This window comes from Mya arenaria, chromosome 9 (assembly GCF_026914265.1).
Source record: "Mya arenaria isolate MELC-2E11 chromosome 9, ASM2691426v1".
Taxonomy (NCBI): domain Eukaryota; kingdom Metazoa; phylum Mollusca; class Bivalvia; order Myida; family Myidae; genus Mya; species Mya arenaria.
The window spans coordinates 69,818,859-69,845,942 of record NC_069130.1 but is presented as its reverse complement, the minus strand read 5'-3'; the positions used below and the strand labels follow the sequence as shown (position 1 = coordinate 69,845,942).

At 33.1% G+C, this 27,084-nt stretch overlaps 1 protein-coding gene across 1 annotated transcript; it reads left to right on the top strand.

Annotated features, from left to right (window-relative positions):
• Positions 1 to 12,141: 12,141 nt before the first annotated feature.
• Positions 12,142 to 20,692, top strand: LOC128245417 (blue-sensitive opsin-like). Its single transcript, XM_052963556.1, has 5 exons — positions 12,142 to 12,410; positions 13,463 to 13,604; positions 17,501 to 17,716; positions 18,734 to 18,884; positions 20,598 to 20,692. Exons 1-4 carry the CDS (start codon positions 12,324 to 12,326, stop codon positions 18,787 to 18,789), a joined length of 501 nt encoding a protein of 166 aa, XP_052819516.1. The 5' UTR covers positions 12,142 to 12,323; the 3' UTR covers positions 18,790 to 18,884; positions 20,598 to 20,692.
• The last annotated feature ends 6,392 nt before the right edge of the window (positions 20,693 to 27,084 follow it).

The following is a 27,084-nucleotide window of genomic DNA, read 5'->3' as shown; positions in this document are numbered from 1 at the left end:
TAATGTTGGACCTATTATCTACAATTCTTTGCATGGTCTCATGCCTGAATACTTAAGTTAAGTAAATTCATTTCCCAATAACATAAACTAATCGTTGTGGCCTGCCAAACAAAATGATTTAAGTTCCCTTTGCTACAAAACTAACTATGGTAAAAAGTCGTTTACGTATTTTGCTAAATTTGTATCGAATACTATACTTTTTCGAGGATCATCACTTTTATTTGCATTAAAATCACAATTAAAAAAAAACACCTTATGACAAAGCAATGACTTAAGAGAATGATTGTCTGTTTAAAGTGTTTGTTTAAATGCGATTTATTTTTGTCTTTCATAATTTTGAACAGTGTATATGTTGTTGTTTAATGTCGCCTTGTTTGTTTTTGTTTAAATGAAAAATGTATACTTGTATGTTTGTAGAATCCATTGAAGACCATCTTGTAAACAATATACTTATGTAACTTAATGTGTTATCTTTATGAAATACAATTATTACTATAACTATTTTTATTATTATTATTATCAAGTATCAAATTTGAACTTGTCTGCGTTAAAATAGGCCGAAATTAATTTGTTGTTGCTAAAAACAACTGAGTTACGTCTTTGCCAGACTTGTTTCTATATTTGTCTTTAATTCTCAAATAAAATGTTTAAACATTGTTTTGGATCTAAAATTTTGTTCTCCCGAAAACTTGGAATTTAAATTGATTGATTCTAGTCTGTCTGTCTTAAAAAGTCATATTTTTTTCTGGATTTTAACTGACTGTTTTCCAAATCAGATACCTCAAGGATGCTTCCCTCGGGGGTTCAATTAGAACTTCATTCAGTGAACCTGAAACGAGAAGAAAATCAGGCACAACTGTCTTTGTTGGTGGAAGTTCATTGAAAACGCCCCTTACAATTCTAATGATATATCGGTGTTGACATACAGGAACTTTATCAACTGGGGGCAACGCAGAAGACATCATTTTTTCTATATCCTGCAATTGATCTGTAAGCTACATCCTGTTGAAATTTGTTGACTGCACCAACTATAAGACAATGGGAAATTAGATCTATAATCTTTTTATGTGCCTTTTCACCATGAAGCTCTCAGCAAATTATAGCATTTTCTGAAAAGCCCTCTGCTTCAAACCGACTGTTGATATGAGTCATGCAGTCAGGTTTAATGACTGATGATCGGGGTTTAACAATATAGTATTGGCATAAGACACTAGGTCTACTTGCAATGGTATTTTTCTATTAAAATTTGAAACAGACATGGAAACCAATATTGCCTCTGCCATTTTGGAGAAATAAGAACCAGACTAGAATGACACTGCTATATATAAGACAGAACTCAATATTATTGGAATATTATTGGTGGAAACGCATATGCAAACGAGGTCTGCCATATAACTGATATGGCATCCAATGCATAAGCCTCTGGATGAGAGATCAGTGGAAGACAGTGGCGCTTTCTTGTTCGTCTTTGTGGGAAAAAGATCCGTCATTAGACGACCCCAAAATTAGGACATTTGTTTCATTGACCACTCTGTATCCCTCGTTATTGTCTGATAAATAGATTTGCCAAAGTGTTTTGTTTCCCCGCTACATGTGCTGCTTTCAATGTCATTTTCTTTAATGCAAAGTACCATAGAACCCATGTTTGTAGACACAGACATTCTGTACCCCTTGTTTGTTGATGTATTGGACTGCAGTGGTGTTGTCCGATCGTAGCGTTGATATTCATTGGCAATGTTACCGGAAATGTTATATGGCGATATCTAAATAATCTGTGTTTAAAAAAATATATCAACATTTAAAAATACCAAGCCTGTCCACGAACTTTACGAACAGCCCTCGTGTATGTTTTTAAGCTTGAATAATACATTTTAACCTACTAATGATGTGTTGGGATGCTAGACTATTTCATGGCCTTTGCTGCAATGGCTGTTAATGAGCTGTAAAGCTAAATTCAAAGTTGGGAAACAGACGGAAACGTAATCAACAGTCTCGGATTTGCATTTTGAATGCCACGCATGCACTTTCATGTTTAACGTTCGGAAAAAAACATCCAAACCATTTATTCAAATAATTCAAACTAAGACGTGGTTTTCGTAAATTGAAACACTGCTCAAGTGTATACGTTTGTGACTGCTAAATGATTCGTTTAACAGCTTCTTTTTCTCAGGTAAAGTGTATAAGTTCTACTGTACCTGTGAAAGTGCTCAGTCAATCAAAAATCAAGGACCATTACAGCTATCATAGTTCTTTTCTATGATTATTGTACTCTAAGATGTTTTCTTCAATAGATTGATAGACATATAAATATTTTTATATTAAATTTTGTATACAATTTATAAAATATGGAAGACATTATCCGTGAGTAAAACAAAAGCATAAGGTAAGAGACCATTTCAATTTATCATAAAAAAGAATGATCCCTGATTTCTATCTTGTCAAAAATGACACAGTTAATACCCTGTTTAAGAACTGTATGATTGTTGTCCAATTCATGACAAGATATGCAGGGTATGCTATGATGGATTTATCATTGGTTTATATAAGTTATACTATATTTCAACCCCTATTTTATTTATATGCGTCACAACAAATGACGTAAGTATGTTAATTCTTTTAAACTGTGTTGTTGTCATCGTAAATCATTATTATCATAAAAAAGTAATTCACAGGGAATATGCATTTCAATCATCGTCGCAGAAAAGGTTGAAGAAGCATGCGGCTGTCTCAGCAGACAGAAATTGCAAAACTGAAGGGCACTCTTGGCGTGAGATAATTATTTTTTCAATGCTGCCAAAGCAAAAGTAAATTATTATAGCCAAAAGTTAAAGTATTCTGAAGATAATCTGTCATAATACATGTATACCTCAAAATGATGTGGATTATTGCCTAAGAACAATAAGTAAAATCTAGAAAGGATTGAAAGATTAGAGCAACATTTGAAAAGCTTCATGGCTTAATTTCGGTTTACAATGTAATCTTATGTGATGATATATGAAATTACAGGTGGCCTCAACGCTAGAATTGGTTGTGAAGATGTACTCCTCATAAAGATAGTGTACCAAAGTTCCATGAATATGCTGAGTGTTTTTATTAGTTATAAAAAATGAAGAATATCTTTTGAATCAACTGTAAATAAAACAGGGCGATACTTATAAGCTTTACGTCAAATATATTGATGTCAATTACAAACGGACGATCTTGATGCCCTTTACATGTTTAATGGATGAAGCGTTGTTGAATATTTTAGTTTGTCCAAAAACTATTGCCAAATGAGGAGCAATTCAGAGTTCTACATTTAGAAGAGAGCTGCTACGTGCCAAAATCGATGAATATGAAGTCTACCAAAGATGTTATGCACCAACATGAAGGTAATTATGTAAATCAAAAACTGTTTAAATAACAACAACGCTCAGACATTCGGATTTATTCTTTGTGATATTTTTACTGAGAACTGGTTCAACGAGTTTGAAAGCATGATGATTTATGAGTGTTTAGGTCTTGATACCATATACAGGAATTTCAATTTATGGTTTCGAAATTCTATTAAAAAGAAACATATTACAAAAGCATGGTTTGATAATGTTTAAAAAGCCAACAAAACGATCAAAATGTATTAATGATTGTTTTAATTTTGTAAAAGTCAACTACAATCTAATGAACATGTCAAGCAGGAAAAAACTGTGAAGGCGAGAACGCAACCAACACGATAAGATAAACACAACAAGGCTTCTGAACAAACAAAAGAAAATGATCAAACACATGTGTTGTAGACGATTCCGTTGTTGCATCAGACATGCGGTATGACCATTTCAAACGTTTGTTTTTAGCAGTTTCCGCGATGAAAACCAGCAACACGAAAATGGCAGACCTAACGAGAATGTTGGTGATATATCGGACTTAATATTTAACTAATTAAGAACATGATTTGGAATTATTTAAAGTATTTAAAAGGAACTCAACGCAGATTAAGCCGTTGGTGGACTAATGAAGCCGAAACATTTAAAATATGGTATAAAACAACTGTAGACAAATGTTTAATATAACTTCTGGTGGATTTCTGACTACATGAACAAAGTCTATAACCGTTCCTGTGTAAAAGAAGGGAGATAAATATAATACCAATAATCACAGAGGTATTGCACGCATAGATGAATTACGCAATACATATATAATAAAATTTGTATAACTTATTTGAAAACAACAACATCTAGATACAGCACTGTATAATCAAGGCTAAGACATTGTATGGAGATTGACGTTATCTGACGTGGTCCGTGTAGTGGTATATAAGTATCGTTTAAGACTAGCAGTTATTTTTCTTTACCAGGGTTTAATGAACTCACAGTTATAACATAAAAAAACAAATACGATGTATGTGTACTAACGTTCCGGACAACCATCGCACATTATGTAAAAGCAAAATGATATAAGTCTGTCATACTTCCTGCGTCATCTTAATTCCTTAGAAGTAATTATCATCAGGACATCAAATGATTCTCAACAGCCACTTAAAGTTTAAAGGAAATCATATTTTAGTTATCCATCATAAATGCGTTTGGTAAGATATATGGTAAAAATATTATATTATGAAATAATATGTTTTGACTTGTGGTTTAGATGTAATGTTCCTTAATTATCGGAGCAAAAGAGAGCTGGCCACTTCATTTTTGGCACTTCATTCTGATCGAATGTTGGCACTATTTTTGTGGTTTTATTGTTCGATCATCAAACAATGATTATGGAAACTAACAGACATTTTTATGTTGTTATTTTTGGCAAAAACAAATAAGCTCGATACTAAGAATAAGTCATCTGTGAAATTGTTTGCCTAAAAATACCATCTGTTTATTAATACATTTGTCTGCAAAACTGATCACACTTTCTACCTTTGCCGATTCCAACATACCCCCTCGTTAAAATATAACGTTATATATATATATATATATATATATATATATACGTTCTTGCTCGTCGGTAGGCACTTTGCCTGCATCCAGGCAAATATACCCGCTTATTTAACGTATAATAATACATTTGCAATAAATGATTATTAAAGGAAACGCGTCCATACAGAATCGCAGGCATTGTACTATCTACATGGTATAATCAATCTTGTAGTTTTGTTTATTTTTCGCTGTATCGCCGGCGAATTCTTATCCCAAAGATGCATACATGTATGCATAAAATATTCCGTCCAGGCATAGAACAATATGAAAATCCATGATATTAAATGGCTGATAACAGATGGATGGGTGAATATGTGCAAGTTATGAGGAAAACATAAAGAAAAATGAGTTAAGTACGATCCAAATATTGAAATACGGCGTAAAAATACAAGATATAATCTATTTCTAATATCAAATATATGTATATTGCTTTATGTGACTACACTGACTTCGATCTTACACAAACAAATAAAACATATTGCAAAATGGTGCGTATACGATATGCACGTATAAAACCTAAAAACATTGTACAATTGTTGCAAAAGGAGTCCTTATCCTTCACATTATTGTTTTTATTTGTTTGTGAGTAATTATTCGGTTTAACGTATTATATTGATAGTTTTAATCATGCGCACATTGGAATTACTTAGATCATCAATCAATCTACTATAGGCAACCTAATGTCTAAGTGTTTGATCATGGTGGCAACCGTTTGAGTTTGATTATGGTTTGTATAACCTATACAAATATAAATGTTGCCATTTGTTGGTTTCATTCATGGTTCGGACAGCCTTATAATATATTCGGTGATTTGATGATGCCCCGTGCAATGTGGTTAGAAGAAATGTTTTAGTACACAACAATGTTTTCAATTGATACTGACATGCACTCATTAAGAATGGAACGAATCTGCGTTATTTTTTTTAAACAAAGCCGATCTTATTTAAAATCAACATGATTGTACCTATTCCGTATAATGTTATTTGCACGCTAATGTAGCGGTGCTTTGTGCTCATACGTTACAATATATTTAAAGTGATGGAAGTCCTAACTGGAACGTTTTGGCTGACTATTTCGAAATGCTGTCAATGCTTGAGAATTGAAATGTTATATTCTATTGCAAAATGTCGTCTGACCAATGAAACGCTGACAGAAAATCATGTTAAAATCATTCAAAGTAGACTAACCACAAAATAGTTTGTATTCAAAAGTTGAATGTTAATTATGCCAAAACGTTGCTTGGAAAGGTATAAATCTATTTCAAGGGGTATTAAATTTGGTATTCCATGTTACCTGATTGTCAAAAAAAACGAAATGCAAAATGAACAATGATGTCGAGAATGACAAATATGTTTTCCTTATTTTGATATACGAATGCCTTTCTCTATATGGCGAATTCCTAAATGGTCGCAAAGATTCATTTTATAAACATTTATTATATAAAGATAACACCCAGTATGCCTCTTAGTTCAATGTCGAATTCTGCAAAAAGAGCGATAAGAAGATTAAGCTTGGAACATCAATTAAATTGTCTTTCATTATGATCGTTAATCAATTCTTGAAGAACGTTATTTTGGGAGAAGAATTATTGGCATGAAAATAGCAATCTCGATTTGATTTATTGTCGGCTGCCACAATGATTACATTCACCGTGAACTATTTACTGTTTACAAATTGACTGTGCACAACGCACTCGTACAGCGCTACAATAAAATGAAATGCTAATTTTATTTGCAAGCCGTTGTAATATCGTTTAAAAGTTGGTTAACACTCGGTCGTGATGGCTTATGGTTACTCACTGAACTGTCAACAGTGATATTGAAGGTTCGGTCTTCCACTGTACAAATGAAAATACTAATAGTGTTTCTGAAAGGTCATTCAACAGGAGTCCCTTGTGGCAGTGATTTATGTTTAGATTTCAGAAACATGGTTCATCAAACCATCGTTACATTCTGGCTGTGCAATATGCCCCACAACCTAACACGACTGATTCTCCAACCGAGGTCGACGGCCATGGATAATCCAGTGGCATTTTGTGGCAGTGATTAATGTTTAGATTTAAGCAACATGGTACATCAAACCAACGTTACATTCTGTCTGTGCAATATGTCCCACAACCTAACACGACTGATTTTCTTACCGAGGTCGACGGCCATGGATACTCCAGTGGCATTTGAATAAATTATATTTCATGATACGTCAACGCGTGCGTTTTGCATTGGTATAATACTTTTAAAAGGTTGTTATCAATTTCAAACGTTTATGATTTAAAGAAAATCGAATCTCATAAAAATAAATAATTTGACTACTTATTAATGTACTATAACTTCGACTAGGGCTGCAACAAAATACCGGTATATGCTGGTTCTACCACCACCACCGCCATCAACATACACTATAATAACTTAAACAGTCAGATTTACTACCACTATCACAACTACTGCCATAACACATCCCTTTTATAAGTGTTTAATGTAAATTAAATGATATATGATTGGTGATATCAAATATGTTACAGCAAATGCCTTCCCTCAATTTATTGCATGGAGTTTTAGAAAGGTGACCCTAATATAAATCATTGGAAAGATATGCTATAGATATGTTATTTCAGCATTGTATGTTGTTTTGTTCTCTCAAAGTAAAGTGTTGGATGTATTGAACCCAAACTGTACATGTACATAACAGGGCTGCATAATTAATTAGTTTTTTTAACATATATGATGATAATACTGTTACAAACATTAGTAATTTAGATGGTAGATGACATCAACCTGACTCAATCTGTTCATGAAATAAGACGACAATTTGTATACTTTCCCTTTTAACTCGCCTTATTTAAAAACAAAAACCACTCTTACCTCGTCATTGTCGTCTGATACCAAATTACACTAGGAGTATGACATCAACGGCTTTCAGTAAATTGTCCCCGGTGGAGTAAGCTATGTATAGGAAATAAGGAGAATGGTGTAGAAGGACTATGTAAAATTATAATTGTAGATAAGGCCACACCAAATTGATAATTCGTTTCGCGGATTTACCGCTCCTTTTTTTTTGAAAATGTAAAAAAAAATATTTTTATTTTTTTGTGCGCCCGCACCTCCATTTTCATCACCAAGCAGATTTTTTTCCATGGTAATAATTTATTAAAAGGCTAAAAATAATTACGTATAATTTTTCTACGCTAGTTTTCCTGTTTTTGTAAAGGGAAGTTACCGATGCGTAGTATTTTTATACTGTATATCGATCGGTTTAGCATGGGTTCAATAAATTCAATCAAAATGGCCGCTTCCGGTATAAACAATGTGGCTCGAAGTTTGGAAATTAAATCTTATTTTTGACAATAAATGTTTTGAGCATGCTTGAAGTCATTGTTGATCGTCTCATACACTAAAGGATCATTATTTAAAGCAACCATTATGAAATCGGAATGATCAACTTAGTACTATTTTATTCAAGTCATAATACAAGGGACCAACATTTTACCTCGTTACGACGATGCTGAAGATGACACAGGTCAACTTAACTGGAACATAAGTCATTGTTTGGTCCAAATTGATGATTGTATCAAGCTCATTTTTGATCAAATTCTGACAAAGCAACAGTTTTGAACAAATATCTTTTCACAAGTAGCGATATAAACACTGGTCTGGATATACCTCAACATAAGTAAGCCTAAGTTTATCACCTTATATTTTGTTTTTATTTGCTACATAATTCGGGATTGTAATGCGCTTGTCAATTGTAACCAATGCCCCGCCCACCCCTCGCCCTTGTTCCAGGGGTAAACCGGGGACAGCAGAGGCAATGGGCTGTGTTTTTACCTTTCAGATGGCCCTGCAGTGCCTTGTGAATGTGGTTTTGTCTTCATATTGAAAATTGTCGGAAATGGGCCTCACAGGTATTCAGGGTTTCGGGGCCATTTGGCAGGGAATTTACCAGCAGTGTGTCCCTGCAGGTCGGGTATTTTACCCGGGTTTTGAGAGACCGGAAGTCAAAGTCCCCGCTATACCGGACTTGGGGGGGGGGGGGTATATACAATTGGCTGGTGCATAAAAACATCTAAATAACCAAAAAAAGTACTCTGAAAAATACCCTGTTTCTTTTTGTTTTAATAAGCACATGTCATTGCATTTCCTGTGATAATAAAAACAAAATATAGTCTATGTTATATGGAGTCTGATGTTTGATGATGCCATTGTGTAAGTGATCATTTTTTACAAATCCAAAATCAATCCTAAGTTATGTCTAAATACAGTTGCATATTATGTTAAGCTGATGCAGGTAGATTTATATAAGTCGTTTCAAACTTTTTACTAAAAGCAGGGTTATTTATTATTATGAATGAATGTCATATTAAAGTACGTTTTAATTATATAAGAAATTAGATTTATCCATATAATGTTTGTACTAAACACGGATGAATAAAAAGTATGTATTCCGACATTTTCCCAATGTCCATTAGAGGTTCAGTTCAAGATGGCATTAAAATGGGTTTAAGGGCAATTATTTTGAACAATCTTTCTTATTTATATTGAATATAAGGAAAAATATATTTTTCGCTCTTCGCTCGCTTCGGTTTTTATGAAAACTGACATTTTTTTTTCGCTCGCTCGCTCCAATTTTTTTTGGCAAAAATCCGAGGAACTAAACATTAATTTGGTGTGGCCTAACAGATGTATAATATAAATATAACGATATTGTATTCTATTTCTGTTGATTGTTTTTAGGATTTACTTGCACAGTTATTGAAAAACAGACACATAATAATATATATATAATTGCTTGCTAAAATCTAATGGTGATGCAATTCTTTTAATAAACATGTGTGTTTACTAGCAGGACAGTAAGTTTAAATTAAATATTGTAATAAAAGAGAACCAAGATTAAAAGCGTTCATGCTGTATCTTCACCCTTAGTGAACTCCTGTTTCCACTGACTGTTCCAAGGTGGCGATAACAACATTTAGTGGATACACGATTTAGCCATTAGCAATCTGTGTTTGTTATATTGTGCTATTGCTTCCTTCTCCTTAAGTGCGTTATGACAATTAAGTTGTGAGTTGGTTCTTGACATGATCATATTTATATATCTGGCTACCTTTCCGTGGTTTCCATTACTGACGTCGTTCTGTGAATCGAGCATAACGACTATAAATGTATTAAGTAAACAGTTGATGCATTGTAACAATGCAGACGTATACCCGTTTTAATCAAACTTCCACGCAGGCGTTGGTCTTGCCCGAGTAGAGGTTAATTTCCGTCGTATTAAGCGTACCTCCGTTTATCAACTGTTCTAATGGTGTCAGCCATTGAAAGTAACTCAAATACACTTGAATTGAAGACAATTTAAATCCTTTATCGTGCATACTGCACATGCAAAGTACTAAAACGAATGGGACTTGTCACATTATAAAAATACTTATAAAATATTGAAATTATTTTAGATAAAACCTTTATCTGTTGCTATAGCATAAGTATGAAATACCTCAGGGGTCATACTCATTAAGCATCTTAAATAATTTCCTAACTTAAGTGGATTTCTTAAAATTGTCATTGTCATATTAAATGAAATGTGACAGTTTTTTTTAAACATTTAAGTGCGTTTTTTTCAATAACGTCAATGAAAACAATGCATTTAAGAAATTCTTAAGATAAATATCATAAAACAAAAGAGATGATTAAATTAGGAAAGCGACTTAAGTCAGGAAAGGACATGATAAGTTTTCTGAATGTCATATCGCCCCTACAATCAATTTGGCATTGTAGTAATGTAATGGGAAGTACAGCTGATTAAGTGCTGATTAAGTAAAACAAATAATTTAATCTTAGATACATACCAAAGGCCATAGCCGAGAAAGATATTTAAATTCACAATTGATGCAGGGTACGTCTTGGCAATCTTTGCAATCTTGATATTCAGATGACTTTTGATCATTTTAATATGGTTTTATTTAAAGTATGGCTTCGTTGACTCAATTTAAATGTCGATCTATAAATGGCAGCGCAGCGTGTGAAGCAAACGATGCATCCATAATACAGTGAGCACGACAGATACACTCTTAGCAGGCAAATATAATTCAATGATCTAGGATGAATTAAAAAACAGCGGTATTCAAAACAATCCCTTAGAAAAAGGCATCCAAGTGCTCTTCCACATGGATTTAATACAATCACTGTATTGTTTAATTCATGGGTGTAATGCCAACACGCGTCAAGCAAAAGAATAAAAAAATGAATTTGAAAGTTTTCACAAAATAATGTTTTCCCTAAAAGTATTCAATGTTTACTTCTTAAAATAATTGATATCGATTATGTTATTGTATCAATCACTCAAACAGCCTCTTTTCCGAAACACGCGATCATCGGTTTTTATCTTCATAGGTTACAATGTCATTTAGGAAGATGGAAAATGCCCAATATCTTCATTCTGGAAACGCGTAGTTCATAATTAGCATTAACACGGACATCTTCTACATTTACCATAGGCATTTGTGGCATGGACACATTACTTTACGTCTGTAAGGATCAGACGCACAAAGCATTTACTTAATTCGGTTACCTCTACAATCTCCCGAAGTGTTTCCTCCGATCTTAAAATATACATGGTTTAACCTTTTGTGCGACTTTTCTTTTGTAGAATTGTTATACTGATGAATGCATAATTATTCAAAGATCAAGTACACTGGTACATATTGACTTATACAGCTTGTTCTATAGACATGGTAATAACAGCACAAAAGCAAACAATACAAAAAATTAAAAAGTTGTAAAAATGGTAAATTTGTGAGAGTGAATCTTTAAAAACACGGTTTCAATATTGTTAATAACAATCAATATTTTCCAATAATGCATCAATTAGTAAATTTATATTTATTTTACATGGGTATGTATTGATTTGATTACGAGTGTCACTTAAATAGTTGTGTGAAACACACAGCGTATTTTTACCTTTGAATAAAAGGGAAAAACATCCTGTTATATAATTTGTTTTGACGGTTTAACTGTATGAAGCGGCTTATCTGTTGTAGCTGAATCGGAAAATTACAGTTAACATATCCTCCGTCGAAACAAAGGGTCTATTTATGAGCTCTTATCGTACTATTATAGAGAAGAAGACGCCATGCGCAGTAAGTTATCAACAAAGAAACGGCATTTCTGAAATAAATCCAATACTTGTATGAGGGCAGCACAGTGTCAGCGAGATTTTTGAAATAAAGATTAGAGTGAGCAAGTGTTATAAGCTGCTTTCTACAAGTGAAGGTTAGATTGACTTTTGAAATAATGTGGACTTCAATCCGAAATAAGAAGGATACAATAAGTTGTGATGTTATTGGATTTTATCAAGATTTAATCTGACGAATTTACATAATAAAATATGAATGTTTCCAACGTGTCTAATAATGTTCAGAACGTTTCGAAGATATTCAATGGAACAAAATACGTAGAAAGAGAAGGAGCGAGGGTAAGTTATCTTAATAACATATTACCCTAGTTATCAATTTTGAAAACAACACTATAAGCCGGCTGTGTAAATGATCATTTTCATAAAAAAATGAGGATTGAGTGAAATATTTATTAAAGAAATTCTTCTTCAAAAACCGATTAAGTTTAGTGAAAAAAATAACTTTTTGGTTCGTTGTTTAATTATACACAGACAAAATGTACATCCTATTTAATAGTGTTTATTGTTAACAAGTATTTTTTGGAAATTTGGTGTATGATGATTTTACAAAAAACACGAAATGTAACGGAAGGAAAACGTTTTATCAATAACTGTAATTGTGATATCAATTGACACTATTTTATAGATTTTCATCTTCAGAAGTTTGCTCTCTGTCATAGAAAATTTATGGCAAATTAGAATTGAAAACATTTTATAATGTTCAATTTACCTCCAGTGCGTGTTGACGAATTGTTATTTTGGTAAATTAGACACATATATAGATTTTTATATTTTTTTTGTTTGTTTTTGAAATCATTTTTTTTTGTTTCAATCTAAACACTTTTGATATATAGCGTGTGAAGCAGAACTCATTTGAAATTGCCCCCAATATCTGATGACCGATTTATTTCAAGTGCTAATTGACTTGTTTCGATTACTCGTAGAATAACTTCCTACCTTAATGAATGGCGTTTTGGATACGTTGTTTTAATAACATAAGCTATGGGTCAGCGGCTTTCGTCTCCGAATGTTGCGTGCTCTGGCATATTAAATACTGATATGGTAATTTTCCCTTCTGTATTCCGTCTGTGTTTCGTGATTAATCGCAGAAAACTTGCATGTTGTATGCAAAAGTGAAATTTATTTCTGACAAGCCATTTGCTACATAAACAAAAACATATCCAGCTTTTTCAAATATGTTTTTAAATAATGTTTCTGTAGTAATCAAAGTAAATCGTGTTTATTTGGAAAGTATATTTAGTGAGCTTGTTTTGTACTAAAGAAAACATAAGCACAATATGTTTGAACTTTAATCATAAAGCGTCCAATCATGTAAGTTGTTTATATTTTAGGAGTGGTTTTGGGCAACCCTTGTCTTGGCATGGATGTTTGCCATTTTGACGATCACCCTAAACATCGCAGTGATTGTGTGTATTTGTAGACAGAAGAAGAAGTCTAGATTGTACTTTCTGCTGCTAAACATGGCTGTTGCAGGTACAAATAGATTAAATCACTATTGAAAAAGATAGAACAAACATTTTGAAACTCCTATATTGCTGTACATTCAAAGGCGGTAACCGTGTCATTGTTTAATAAATACTATTTATTTATTGAATAGCCTTGAATGTATGTATCACCAATGTTGTACTTTTAGTGCCTGGTAGGTATTGAACCGTGTAATGTGTGCGTTTCCAATGCTTTAGAAGAATCAAACGATATTGAATAAAAACAAAGGCAATACATCGGCTACCTAAATCAATTTTAAAGAGGTATATGATTAATGTTTCATAATTTTATACACGTTTGTGTACTCATTAGCGTTGCCGAATGGATTTTTGCATTACTCTGACCGAACGTTGTACTTGTTTTACTGTATCAAAACACGGCGACAATACTGTCAATGATTTCGACCTTTATAAAATCTTAGAAAAAGGTTTTCAGAATTTATTTTGTTTCCATTGGTAAATATACATGCACTCATTATCAAAGCGGCGCACAACTGTATGCGAATTTTATTTTGAAAGCATATGTGTTTTAAACGTTCTCAGAATACTGCATACTTGAATGGTTATTCATATCTCGTGAAACCACTATCAAACAGGTTAATAATGACTGTTTAATTTGTTCGGAAATCGTAATAAGATCATAATATTCGATATAATTTATCTTTACATATTTCACTGCGATAATATTATCAAGATACGCCGTTTACATAATGTTACAAAGCCTTATCAAACGGGTTCCTGTGTAATTCTGGTTCATAATAAGTAATGAGTTATTGCTGCAATAGCTAAACAATAAAGTCAGTCAAGTATCGTAAATATTCGTCTCTCTGTGAAACACATTATCATAAATATACTTTTGTATGATTTAAAAAGACAATTGGCTTAATATATAGAGATAATAATGGTACATCAATTATACATGAGCATGTACAAAGGGCGTAAAGTGATGACGTCATATTTCATTTAAAGATATCATTCCTATTTCTGTTAAATAGTTTGCATTTTCAACATGTTTGTCAAAAGTAAGAATTTGAGTACTGTAATACTTACAGAACAGAACAGAACAGAACATAACAAAACAGAAAACATGATTGTTTACTTCAGTATAGATGTCCAAACACAAATAGCACATGTATTCAGAAAGTGCGAATAATTTCGCTTTTTTATAATTTAAAAAAATGCTATTCAAAAGGATTAAAACCATAGCTATTTGTACAATAATGTAAAGAAGAATATATTAAAAGGCCAATTTATACATGTTTATCTATATGTATTTATTCTAAAAGCCTAGAAAGAGAAAACAAAATATTTGAAATCAGAATTTCATCACATAATAACATTAATTTCTAACAAATATTTATGAATAAGAGCTTCTCGTAAAACAGTTAATAATTTAAAATATTATAAAACTCTTCTTAAATATCGTTTAAATAACACAATGTTTATTTTTTTTTCTAGTCTATGAATATTGTTTTTTAAACCTTGTTTAGTATAAACTATTGGAAGAGAGTCTGAATTTAGCTAAAATATTTCTATGTTTTATTAGATGAATTTTTTACCTTACATTTATTTCGTTACACAAAAACAATGATTAATGCATCTTCATGGCAGCCAATCAATCTGATACAAACACATCTTAACACAAGACAGAATGCCCGAATATCAATATCCTCTGGAAGTAGCAACGCGTTCGCATAACAGGCTGTTTGTAGAATAGCTTTTACTTTACAGACCTAGATTGTCATTTGTGAGTTATCATTTAGATTCCTGTATTGCTTCTCGATTATCACAATGATAATCCAAACATCTCGTTTTCGTTGTTAAGCATAAGAACACACTCGTACTTTTCGATATACGTACTTGTGGAGCGTTTGATGTTCTATTTCCTTTTAGGTACAATCGCTATCACCTTTGTTTTCACTAAACCCCATATATCTGAATTATACTATACTATGAGATATATCAACGGGATCAGAAATGTTTAGAGACCTGCATCTATTGGTTTAATCCTTATGTCAGATCGGAGAGTAAATCCTGGCCTGTAGGTGTATTAGATGCATACTTGAAAGAGCCAAGACAGTGAAATATATCAACAATGTTAACAGGTTGATTTTGTATACTAGGTCCATTTCCATTTCTACCGTAAACCTCTCCTTTACCAAGACTTTCTCTGCTTTCTGCCATTTATTCAGAAAAATAAACATTACCTTGGATTTTAACGGTGAGTTGCAAAATTAAAAATTGTTGAAAAAAGTTCAACAGGCAAACAGTCGGAAACTGGCCAGAGAGAAGGAAGAAAAGGCTGAACACTGGTAAAGGTTGATCTTAAAAGATAGCCGGTAAATGATATGATCCAGCAACCTTTTATACACCTGGAGAAAAGGCCACTTAGTTTTTCTTAGGGTTACATGTTCTTGGCTGACTATACCCCTGGTCGTCAAGGTCATTCCACACAAACATAGGTGCAAATTTACACTTCTGAAGAGGCAATATAGGCCCGTGATCTGAAACCATTTCAGTTTGTAATGAATCACAGTCCGGAAATGTGTTCAACAAATTAATTGCATACACTTTCAAACCGTTTGTCAGCCAAATCTCGGCTGGCTAATGATGATGGAAATGACTGAAATCCATTGAAGATGGCAGCATCATTGTAGCTTAAATTCAGCAATGCATTCATGGGACCTGGCAGTCCAAAGATGGCAGCATCATTGTAGCATAAATTCAGCAATGCATTCATGGGACCAGGCAGTCCAAAGATGGCAGCATCATTGTAGCTTAATTCAGCCATGCATGTTTTGGGCCTGGCAGTCCAAAGAAGACAGCAGCCTTGTAGCTTAAATTCAGCCATACCTGTATCCAAAATACATACAATTACGATATTTAGTTCGACCAATGTTCACTGGAAGTACTTTATGACCGAAGAGTTTAGATATCTGTTCTAAACAATCATTAATTTTAAATTTTTAAAATAGGAAATTAAATGTATTCTCTGGTGTTGGTTTCTCGATAATTTATTTGCAAGGTTTTTTTATCCACACCGAATGTAGGTCGTTGTTCAAATGAAACATATTATGATGAATTCATATAACATAAGAGAACCCATCAATAAAGGAAGCCATCATTTAAATCCGTGAATGCACACAACATAGAATGTAGGATTAACATCTGTACAAAAAAATACTAAAAAATACATTCATATTAATTTGAACCAAAATCATCAGAGCGCAATTAAAAATGCTTAGAAATAAAGAGGTGGCTGATATTTCCAATATCGTTACAATTATTGGAAAATTATGGGATAGGGGTGGCGTAATAGTCATCAAAATTTAATCTAGTTTCTGTGATCTCGTGTTTCATGGACCGCTCCAAGGGAATCAATCATTTATCAATAAAACTGCTTAGAGAGTGTGTGGTCTGTTGGTGATGTGTGCATGCACGTGATGTTTATACGTTTAGTTCACCGTCTTTGTTGCGAACAATGTGCCTATTAACGTGGTTTATCGTTTGTGATTTTACTACTGGGATATGCTGCGTAGGTTTTTTTTGTATTAAGACTTGTAGATAATTAGAATGTTTTTTTAAACTAAATTTAACCTTATTTCATATCATTTAGTCCATGCAATGAAACGATACATTTTACAACAAGTTTTTTTTTAACTTTCCATCTCGTCAGCCTTTAAGGGCCGATGAAGGCTCAGGCGGTCCACTGAATTCAAAGACGCGTTCCTCCCGTAGCAAGGAATCGCAAAAGTGATTTTTTTTACATTAAATGACGAATGTAATTTACGCTTAAGCATTAAAAACGATGATAAACATATTAGATAACATTGTGGCATTAATATTTATAAATGAACATGTCATTATAACGCCTTTGTTTTTCAGATTTATTGACGGGAATATTTGACACTTTTGTCAACGCAACAGAAAGATCGCTCGGATATGAAGATATGACGTGGGCGTGGTTTGCTGGCTTATACGGGTGTAAAATACAAAGGATGGCTGCTACCGCCTTTGCGATGACTTCAAATTTCATACTTGCAGCCACTAGTTTTGATAGGGCATTTGTTATCGCCAAACCTATGATTAATTTCAAACAAGGTAAATCGTTTTGCAGTCAGTGCATGCCTTTTAGTTAGGTTGTTTGTACCTTATTAAACCTGAATAATTTCTTCGCGTGTGTTAAAAATTCGCAACATAATGTAAACCTATTTTCTTTTTTGCGTAGGTAAATATTGCAGGTAAATATTGAAATATTATGAATATACCACTGCTCATTTAAAGAGTTATGTGAACGCTGTGTATTTAACGTTCTCTGTTACAATTCAGTTAACTATCATTTAAATTAAGGCCATACAATGCCATCATTTTAACCTGCAATGAGGACAATAGTACTTAAATTCTTATTTCGATTAAAGTAATCAAGTATTCAATGAACATTAATTAAAAATATCAATGTTACAGCATAGTCAAATCTCGCCACTTCTTTTAGATTAAAGACTGTAAATTGGATTCTTAATCTTTTTAACATGTTTTAGTATTCTTTTCTGTTAGAAATGTAGGTTGGATTCAATATTGTGTATGGCTCTTACACACAAGGTTGTGGTTACGAATATAAACAGGATGCGAGTTGTCTTGTAGTATAGTTGTACGTCTATCACCTAAGAAATTGTGTGTTTGATCCTTACAAGGGTGAGAATTTGGTATATGGGTGCGCCTCTTACATAAAAGGTTGTTGGCTCGACACGCATCACAGTGGTCTAGTGGGTTAAATGTGGTCCTTCCATTCATGAGATTGTGGGTTCGATCACCACCTTAATATAAAGTTAAGTGTTAGAGGAATACACCCATGACATAGAAGATATTTAGTACGGTAAGAACGGTAAGATTAGTATTGCAGTAAATGTATCCGCCTTTCAAAAAGTGAAAGTAGCATTGTAGTACATGTGCGCCTCTTACCCAAATGGTAGTGGGTTTAATTGCAAATCATTGCATCTAATAACTTCTCAAGATGGACAACAGTACTGGTGTCAACCAAGGAAACGGACCCTGTATGCAATCAGCGCTTGCTTTTGCCATATAACAAATATGCAATATAAAATTCTTATATTCTTGCAGGTTTGTTGTACAGAAGTTTCTGGCAATCTTTTGTTGGATATTCAGCTTATTATTGAGCATTCCTGTGTATCTAGCGATGTATTTGATACCCGTGTTCTTGGACAAGGCCTATGTTCTATGCTTCATTGACGAGAAGGTGATCAGCTTCAGCGTGAGTATATTGCATGGTCTTTAGAATGTTACAAGAATGTATAAAAGGCTTAATGCAAGTAGGGACAAACCCAATGGCCAAACAGTTAAGTCCCTGTTAAAATATACCTTAATACAACCATTTTTCCTTTGTCAACTGCCCTGTAATCAAAAAGGCAGGATCAGATCAATATTCAACAAGAAGTATCAACAATCGATTTTTCCGTCCACGACATCCACGATATTATCTTAAATACCCTATATTATTTTTCTTTCCCAATGGTAAAACTTCTTTGTACAACACATCTCTAGTTCTATCATTTTAAGGGCATGTAGTTCACTGTTATTGATTGACTGACTCAGTAGAACAATTCAAACACTTATTTTACAATATACCTCAAATTCCACCGTATTGTGATACTCGCCATAGAAACTTACCGTTTCTCAATGCCCTCTACCTAATATTTAAGAAAAAAAATCCCTAGTTCCACGCGCTACTATCACCTTACGTTTTCTCTTTAGTACACTGTCGATTCAATGGATTTCAATCAACATGTTGAATGGTGGATACGATCCTAAAATAGGCATACATAATGAAACATATCACACTGATTTTTAATTCAGTTGCATAACCTTTTCACAATAAAATTTCATTTTAAAATATTCAGTATTTCTCGACTACAAAGACATACCTTAAAAGTGATACCTAACCATAAGCCAGTCATTCGAAGTCTTTCGTGGAATACAATCAAAACATTCCGTGGGAGAATAGTAAAATGTTCAACTTGTCAGCTTTTGGAATCATCACACCCGCGCAAAATTCCGATATGACTCGATCTTACTTTGTTATCTTATTATTACCGAATTGAAATAATTATACCAATGTTTTGATTTCCAATGAAGCTGAGATTTATCGAATGACTATAAACGAACGTCATGAATGGCATGATTATTGATATGTTGCGTTCACATGTATACAGTATTTGGTTTAAACAATATTTATTTCATAAAGTACATTTGAGGAATACACAAGGTTAGAGCATAATCACTAATAAAAGGTTTTCTAAAAGAAGTACAGGCAAAGTGAGCAAGTGATATATGCACATAACAAAATATTCACGACAGAATTGAGAAGGAAGCTTATAAGCTTATACTGTGCCTCGTTTCTGTATACAGTATTTCGATTGCCCCATTGTATTAATTTCCTGCTTTAAGATTTTTTACAATCTCGGTGAAATGTCGCTAAATAAACCTGCAATTTAGAAGAAATATACCTTTAAGCAAAAAACCAAATCCTTAAAGATTATAAAATATCTCCATTGGGTGAAACTTTGAGCGTTATTTCAAGCGAAAATAGATTAACTCGGAGCTTCGATCGAATGAGTTTCTTGTTGAAATTATAAGCAAGTATATAGTTGTTACTCTTTTACCATCACATCGACACTGCATATTCATAAATAACGTTTTAAACTATATTTTTGAAATATTGCTATTTTGGTTTAAGATCCAGGTGACATATATAATTTGACATGGACAATTGGTTCAAGCCGCGACGAGTTGGATTTGTGTACGATGTTAGTTATATTGGATATGCGTAAATTAAAAACTATGGCATGACCCGTTACGAATATACCATCAAACAAACACAACTTAAATTAAAACAGAATCCGGAAAGATTTACAAGAAGTCAGAATTAACACATGTCTGATTTACATGTATATGTATTATTGTTTAGACTGTGACGCACTACCTGCTGGTGTTCCAATACCTACTCCCCCTCTCGATAATTGTGGTAAGCTATGTGGTCCTGTTATACGCCTTGGGCCGCCGGTCTGCATCATGCAGGAAAAGAGGCAAGTTTTGTTTTAATTATTGATAGATTAGTGGATGACAGAACGCTATTGATACGCTGTTTAAGTGCAGCAACCGAATGGTCACACTTTCAAAAAACGAAATATATTCAATCAAGCATACAATGAACTCATGAGCACAATTCCATTCGTATATGTACATGGTATGATTTGTCCTTATATGTTTATAGTACTCGATCTGGGATTCCGGGTAACAAATGTCACAATTAATTTTGTTTTAAAACAGCAGTGATATTGTTTAACTGATGTTTTTAATTGAACAGATTCCAGTGGGAATGGCTTACTAAGGATTTTCAACGCCGGTATGCCCCGTACAAAGACAAGGAGTCTGAAACTTATGTGTGGCATTGTTGCAGGTATTCCAGTATAAATAATTGACACTACTAATGACGTTTGAGTTAATATGTATGCGAAAAACTGATGTAATCTAAAGTTATGTCTGTATTGATTAAAATGAAATAATAAAACGTTTTAAAATGATAGTGGCATGTCTGTTGTAATTGATGCATTGAGAGCCTTCCACCGTGCAAAAGTCGTTTAAAGGACCAAAACAAATGTTAAGCAATCGATTAAGCCTTAAAAAACGTGTTAAAACAATTGTATCAAATGTTCGATAAAAAAAGCATTTCCATTTCTCCCAACATTCTTTATTCAAAACGAATATGTTTTTGTGTAAAAATATTCAGACTACCCAATCAACAATTTCTTTTGGCTGTGTGATTATGGCATCTATTCTTTCAGTTTTATAAGCAAGAATGAATTGAATCTACTATTTTATTATTGAAAATTATTTCGTCAAAAACCCATACAACATTCTTGATTAAGTAGGCTGAGTTATTTTGAAATAAAAGCACAATTATACAGATTTTTCCAAAATCAATATAAATGTTTTCTGATCCAAACTATATGATTAATCTTCTTTCTTCAGATTTGGTCAACTCCTTTATTTCACAAAACATGTCACAAAGGACGTGTGTTTTACTCCCGAAAGACATTGACCCTCAAAACTAGACGAAACATTACCGTTTGAACCTTTTGTATGTTTGGCTTTTCCCAGCTACTTTTTGTACTTAGGAAGGCCCTAAATAGTATAAGGAAAACAGAGACAAGCCACTTAGTCAAAACGTCAAGTATCTAGGATGAATTGAAGAGTATCGGACTAAGTCAGGAACTCCTTTGTTTCAATAGTCAAGGTCATAAATAAAACAATAAACATGAAGCCTCTTCCTTTCCCCTTGACCCTTGTCGGAAGGTAATAAGCAGATATATACAAATAATCTATTGAAATATGAAATCATGTGCCATTACTTACTGATGAAATGTAATCACTTTGTTGTTAATAAGAGTGATTGGTTGAGACCACGCATTAAGTAAAGAACAAGAAAAACTGTGATACAAAGTATCACAGCGGGCCCACAAACAGATCTACCATGTAAATATATTGAAGTTGCTGATGGCTGATGTCGAGTCAAGGCTATGTAGGAATTAAAAGAGACCTATTTTGGTAAAACATTAGTCTATGCATAACTACAGTTTATATTAAACACTTCTTCCAGGTTTCAGTACAACTATAAGTTTTACAGGGGACAAAGTTTTGTGACAGACAGACAGCATTAAATCAATATGTCGCTTGCTTACTCGGGAAAAGACATAAATAAGGCAAACCAAAGTAACAGTTCTTGCACAAGTACAGCTGTTACAATACTTTTTTTATTTTGGTACCCATTTTTATATTCAGTAACAATTCTCGGGACATTTAGTTACTTATATTGAAAATAAGTTTCAATAACATATTAGGTGAATCACTATGTAAATTGACACCAACTTTACAATGCATCAGAGTCAAGTTTTCATATATGTTACATTGGTAAGCTGAGGAATTGGTCAGTAACTTATCAATACGGCAGTATCGAGTTTCCCTAAAGCATACATTGGTCAGCTAAGAAATTGGTCATTAAATTCTGAATGATGCAGTAATTGGTCATCTATATGCACTGGACCATGAAATTTAATGACCATACAACAATTGAACACCCCGAGGGGCTTTGTGCGAAATGTGACAACACGCCTTTGAGGCTTAAAGGACTATACAAGTTAATGAACAAATAATAAATAAAAATAAAAAGATTACACTTATTTCGCCATTTATTATAATGATTCATGCTTTATTTGTTCACATCATATGAACATTTCATTAGCAACAGTTTGCCTTGTTTTCCACAAAACAACTTCGAAAATACAACAGATTAAAGAGAAATCTACTTCTTTTAAAATGATCAACAATGGATTAGCAAACAAGATTCATTTGATCGTTCTTTGATGTAGTGCAGATAGTTTTCCACAAGTGAGGCTAACATTTAAAGCTGCATTTACAATTAAAATAATTGGTTAAAACAAGTGTAAATGAAACACCCAAAAAAGTAATTTAATCCGTGATATCTTCAAATCTTTTCACCAAACCAGCAAAAACAATACAATTACTCAATTCATTTCAATGAACTGCCATTTTCAATAAAAATACACAAACATCCGTCTTTATGTACACTTTAAGGAGTATATAAAATAAATTAAACAAAATAAGTCTTAAAAAATCTTTTATTTCAAAACTTTTTTTTCCTTCTTTGTCTATATGGTCAGCAATAGGTCAGCAAATCTACTTTATTTCTATATCGTCAGCTAACTCGTCAGCACTTTAGTATGTGCCCAGAAACGTTCCGAAAACAAACGTACGAAAGACAACTCTGAAAAAATAGACTGTGTCTACATTATTAATGTCAAAAGTAACACCGATTATTTAATGACGAGACAATCATTATGGTAAGAACGACAACTCATGTATTCAAGGGGAAAAATTGACTGTGTCAACATTTTCAGCTCAAAAGAGACGCATATTTTCAACCAAGTTCTTAAGTCTCCATAAACCTTTTACTCACCACGTATTAAATATTCCGGGCCGCTGCAGCGGCCCGCAATAAGTAAGGTTCAAATATAAAACGCTTGCCCACAATGTTTCCCTTATACTTTTCAATGTATCATTGTAATTTAATTGAAATAGAATTTATCAGTGTATCAATCACTAGAAGAGCCACGTTTTCTAAACATAACTCATCGATCTCCATCTTCATCAGTTAAAATGTCATTTACGAAAATAAATACTGCCCAATATTTTCAAATACACTACGTTTTAATTTATCCTGCACACGGATATCTAATATATTTGTCTGTTCTTTTGCAGGGTTTGTTTTGGCATGGACACCTTACTTCACAATATCTTACTTAAGCCTATTTCCTGGATATAATCATCCATCTGTGCAAGTTGGTGTTCTTTTGTACTACTTAAACGGAATAATAAACCCAGTGGTTTTCTTTATCTTCCACCGTACAAAACCAGTCGATTCTTCGACGAGCTCTTCTTCAAATGAAACAGCAACAAATGCAAGCAGGATAACAAGGTCCTTCCGAACATTCCAACAAACTGACGATAAGTTAAATGATAATACCCTTTAAGAGTCAATTAATTAGTATCAGTATGTGGTGAAAGTTTATTTAAATTCATTGATATGGCAACGAGGAATTCAAATGGGATACAAAAACAAAAAATTCTAAGCCAATTGTAGGACATTGAAGAGATTATCATGATTAATGGTTTGGCAAGGATTTTCAAGGACTAATAATATTTTTTTAAATGAATACAAGTGCTAATCAACAACATCAATAATTTCAGGCCTCATATACATATAGTCATATTAGGCATATTATATATGTACTCATTCATGTCACACATATAGCAGTTATGTTAAGCAAAAGTCGATATGTAAGAAAAGGAACAAATTGTAGAAATAAAATTGAATCATCTTATATACATATTAGATTTATTACGAAACAAATGACTTTTAAAGTGAAACTGAAGTATAAAAACAGAAGAAATCAAACCCTCTTATTCCGAATGTGTTAGAGTTCAACCAGAGATCACCAACGCCAATAAAACCGAAAGTGTAAATATTAAAGCAAAGGATCTACACCCACTTTAACCGGGAATGTATGTATTATATTTTATGTCTTATTATCACATTCCCCTTACTAATTATATCTTTTTGTATAATGATGAACTCCAAACCTGTTCGAAAGCCGCTTTTACCAACCTCTTTATACCTGTGTTAACATGTAGTTATATTGAGTTTTCACATGCTTTTACTTAAATGTAAACTGTGATATAGTAAAATAATACTGAGGTTAGTTGAGTTGGTAGCGGTACCTCGACTCGTCCAACGAAACGCAACTCACTTAATTTGTTCAACATCTTTGTACGGGGTCATTGGCATTTCTGCGATGTATTTAGACTACGTATATATTTATTTTACTATATCTTACGAGGTGTCTCGACATTTATGAAAAAAATCATTCAATGTGAATGTCAGTTAAACATGTGCATTAGTTTATCGGAATCAAAATGCTAATTAACAAAATGAATGACCATGTTTCAAAATACGACTTATATAACATGTTGTTTTTTTCTTTGAAAGTACATCGAAACAAGTCGCAAGTAACGAAAACCATAGAATTAAAACACTATGCCTAATAAGAACCTTTTATGATTTTCTGAGTTATAATTTTACTAGGAGAAATGTATTATAAATGATGAGACACTCTTTGCTGTAGGAAACCCGATCAAGTTTCAATGTTTTATTCAGCAGAATAATACCTATGGCGATATGTTGTGTCCAATTTACTGGTTCAGGCATTTAAAATATCAAGAATAGCAACAGAGGGAGGCGTTCATATTCACACATTTGCACGATTGTATTTTTGTTAATGTCGCTAGGGATTTAATGCATGGCTCGATAGGTAAGTGCATGGACACGTTTCAAGCCCATTAGACAACATTACATGATAGACATACAGTGAAGTTAGTGAAACCAAACTGAACACTTTAACTCTAAAAAAATGTACTAGACACCTTAATTGAACGAGTAAGTCAGCATACAATTACGTTTCCAAGAATACATCAATAAAATGTCATTTTGCAGAGGACATAGTTTGTATGTAGTTAACAATATTCCGGTCTATGGTGTGAGATAAACATATTGACATTATCCAAATGAAAGTAGTTTAAAAGTTTTTAATGCTGTCTAGTAACGTCATTGTATTCTGTAACCAAACATAGAATTCCGTTGTTATGAAATGATAATAAGGTCCATGGAATATTTATCGAGGTCTCGTTTTGTGTGTTTGAGATGTTTAATACGATGCCCAAATTTCAAAACAAACTATGTTCGAACCATTTTTCTTTTCCGAGCTTCTCATGGAAACTTAACAATGTTCGCAATACATTCTCCTGTGAAAGTGCTGTTTGGACAGCTTTTCCACAAATCATCGCGAATCCTTTAATTTTGACATTGAAAAGCTTCATTAAGGGCACAATCAGGCAAAAGCGTCAGACGGAAAATGTTCCATACATAAATATTTTGATATGTTTCAGATGTTACGGATAATAAAAATAATACGCTGCTTTACGTTATATATATATATATATAGCTTTATTTCCCCCATTTTCTGGAGATGTACATGGTATATGGTAATACATACATAAGCATGAATATTTACAAACACAATACAAATTTGATAGTACATAGTAATGAAAGAAAGTCACAGTAACATAAATTGCGACAAGTTTGTTTTATACGCATTAAGTTGATCTCATTTATAATTTATAATTTAGCCGCTGCATACAAGTCTGATCTTACAAACGATTAAGAACAATGATAATGCATCGGCTAAAATCAATAGACTGTTTCCTATTAATTTAAGCAATATTTCTTCGAAAGCGAAATAGAAATAGCTGTTTTAGGATAAGCTCATTTTGTCGAGTGGCATTGTCATTGGTGAAGTGCACGCATCTAAATGCGTCTTAGTTTAACACATCATTGTATAATTTAGCACAGCTGATAAGGAAGTCCGGGTACGAGCTCTCGCGACGGACCACCCACTTGATAGGCACAGATGCGGATGGATCTGTTTAAACAGATCAAAGTCAGAGCTTGTGTCCATTCTCGCTTTCCATGCATTCACTTCGTGGTTGTAGACAGCTGTTTTGCAGACACGTTTCCAGATGTACTTGTTTGGGAATGACACTTTGACTAGGTTTAATATATAAGATGAAAGTCCATATTTATCAAGAATTCGCGTTATGTCAGGCATAAAGCAACATCTGTATATTGATAAATTGAGTGGTTATGTAAGGTACTTGCCATCTGACAAATGATAATTTGCCGAGTTTTAGGAACAAACAAATGTAGTACTTCCTTGTTACGAAATTATTTTGATGAGATCGCAATGACAAGAGGAGAAGGA

Excerpts from the sequence above, each read along its gene's own strand:
- LOC128245417 (XM_052963556.1), top strand. The coding sequence starts at position 12,324 with ATGAATGTTTCCAACGTGTCTAATAATGTTCAGAACGTTTCGAAGATA. Across the intron at positions 12,411-13,462 it reads TAGAAAGAGAAGGAGCGAGG|GAGTGGTTTTGGGCAACCCT; the intron begins GTAAGTTATCTT and ends TTTATATTTTAG. Across the intron at positions 17,717-18,733 it reads TATGATTAATTTCAAACAAG|GTTTGTTGTACAGAAGTTTC; the intron begins GTAAATCGTTTT and ends ATATTCTTGCAG.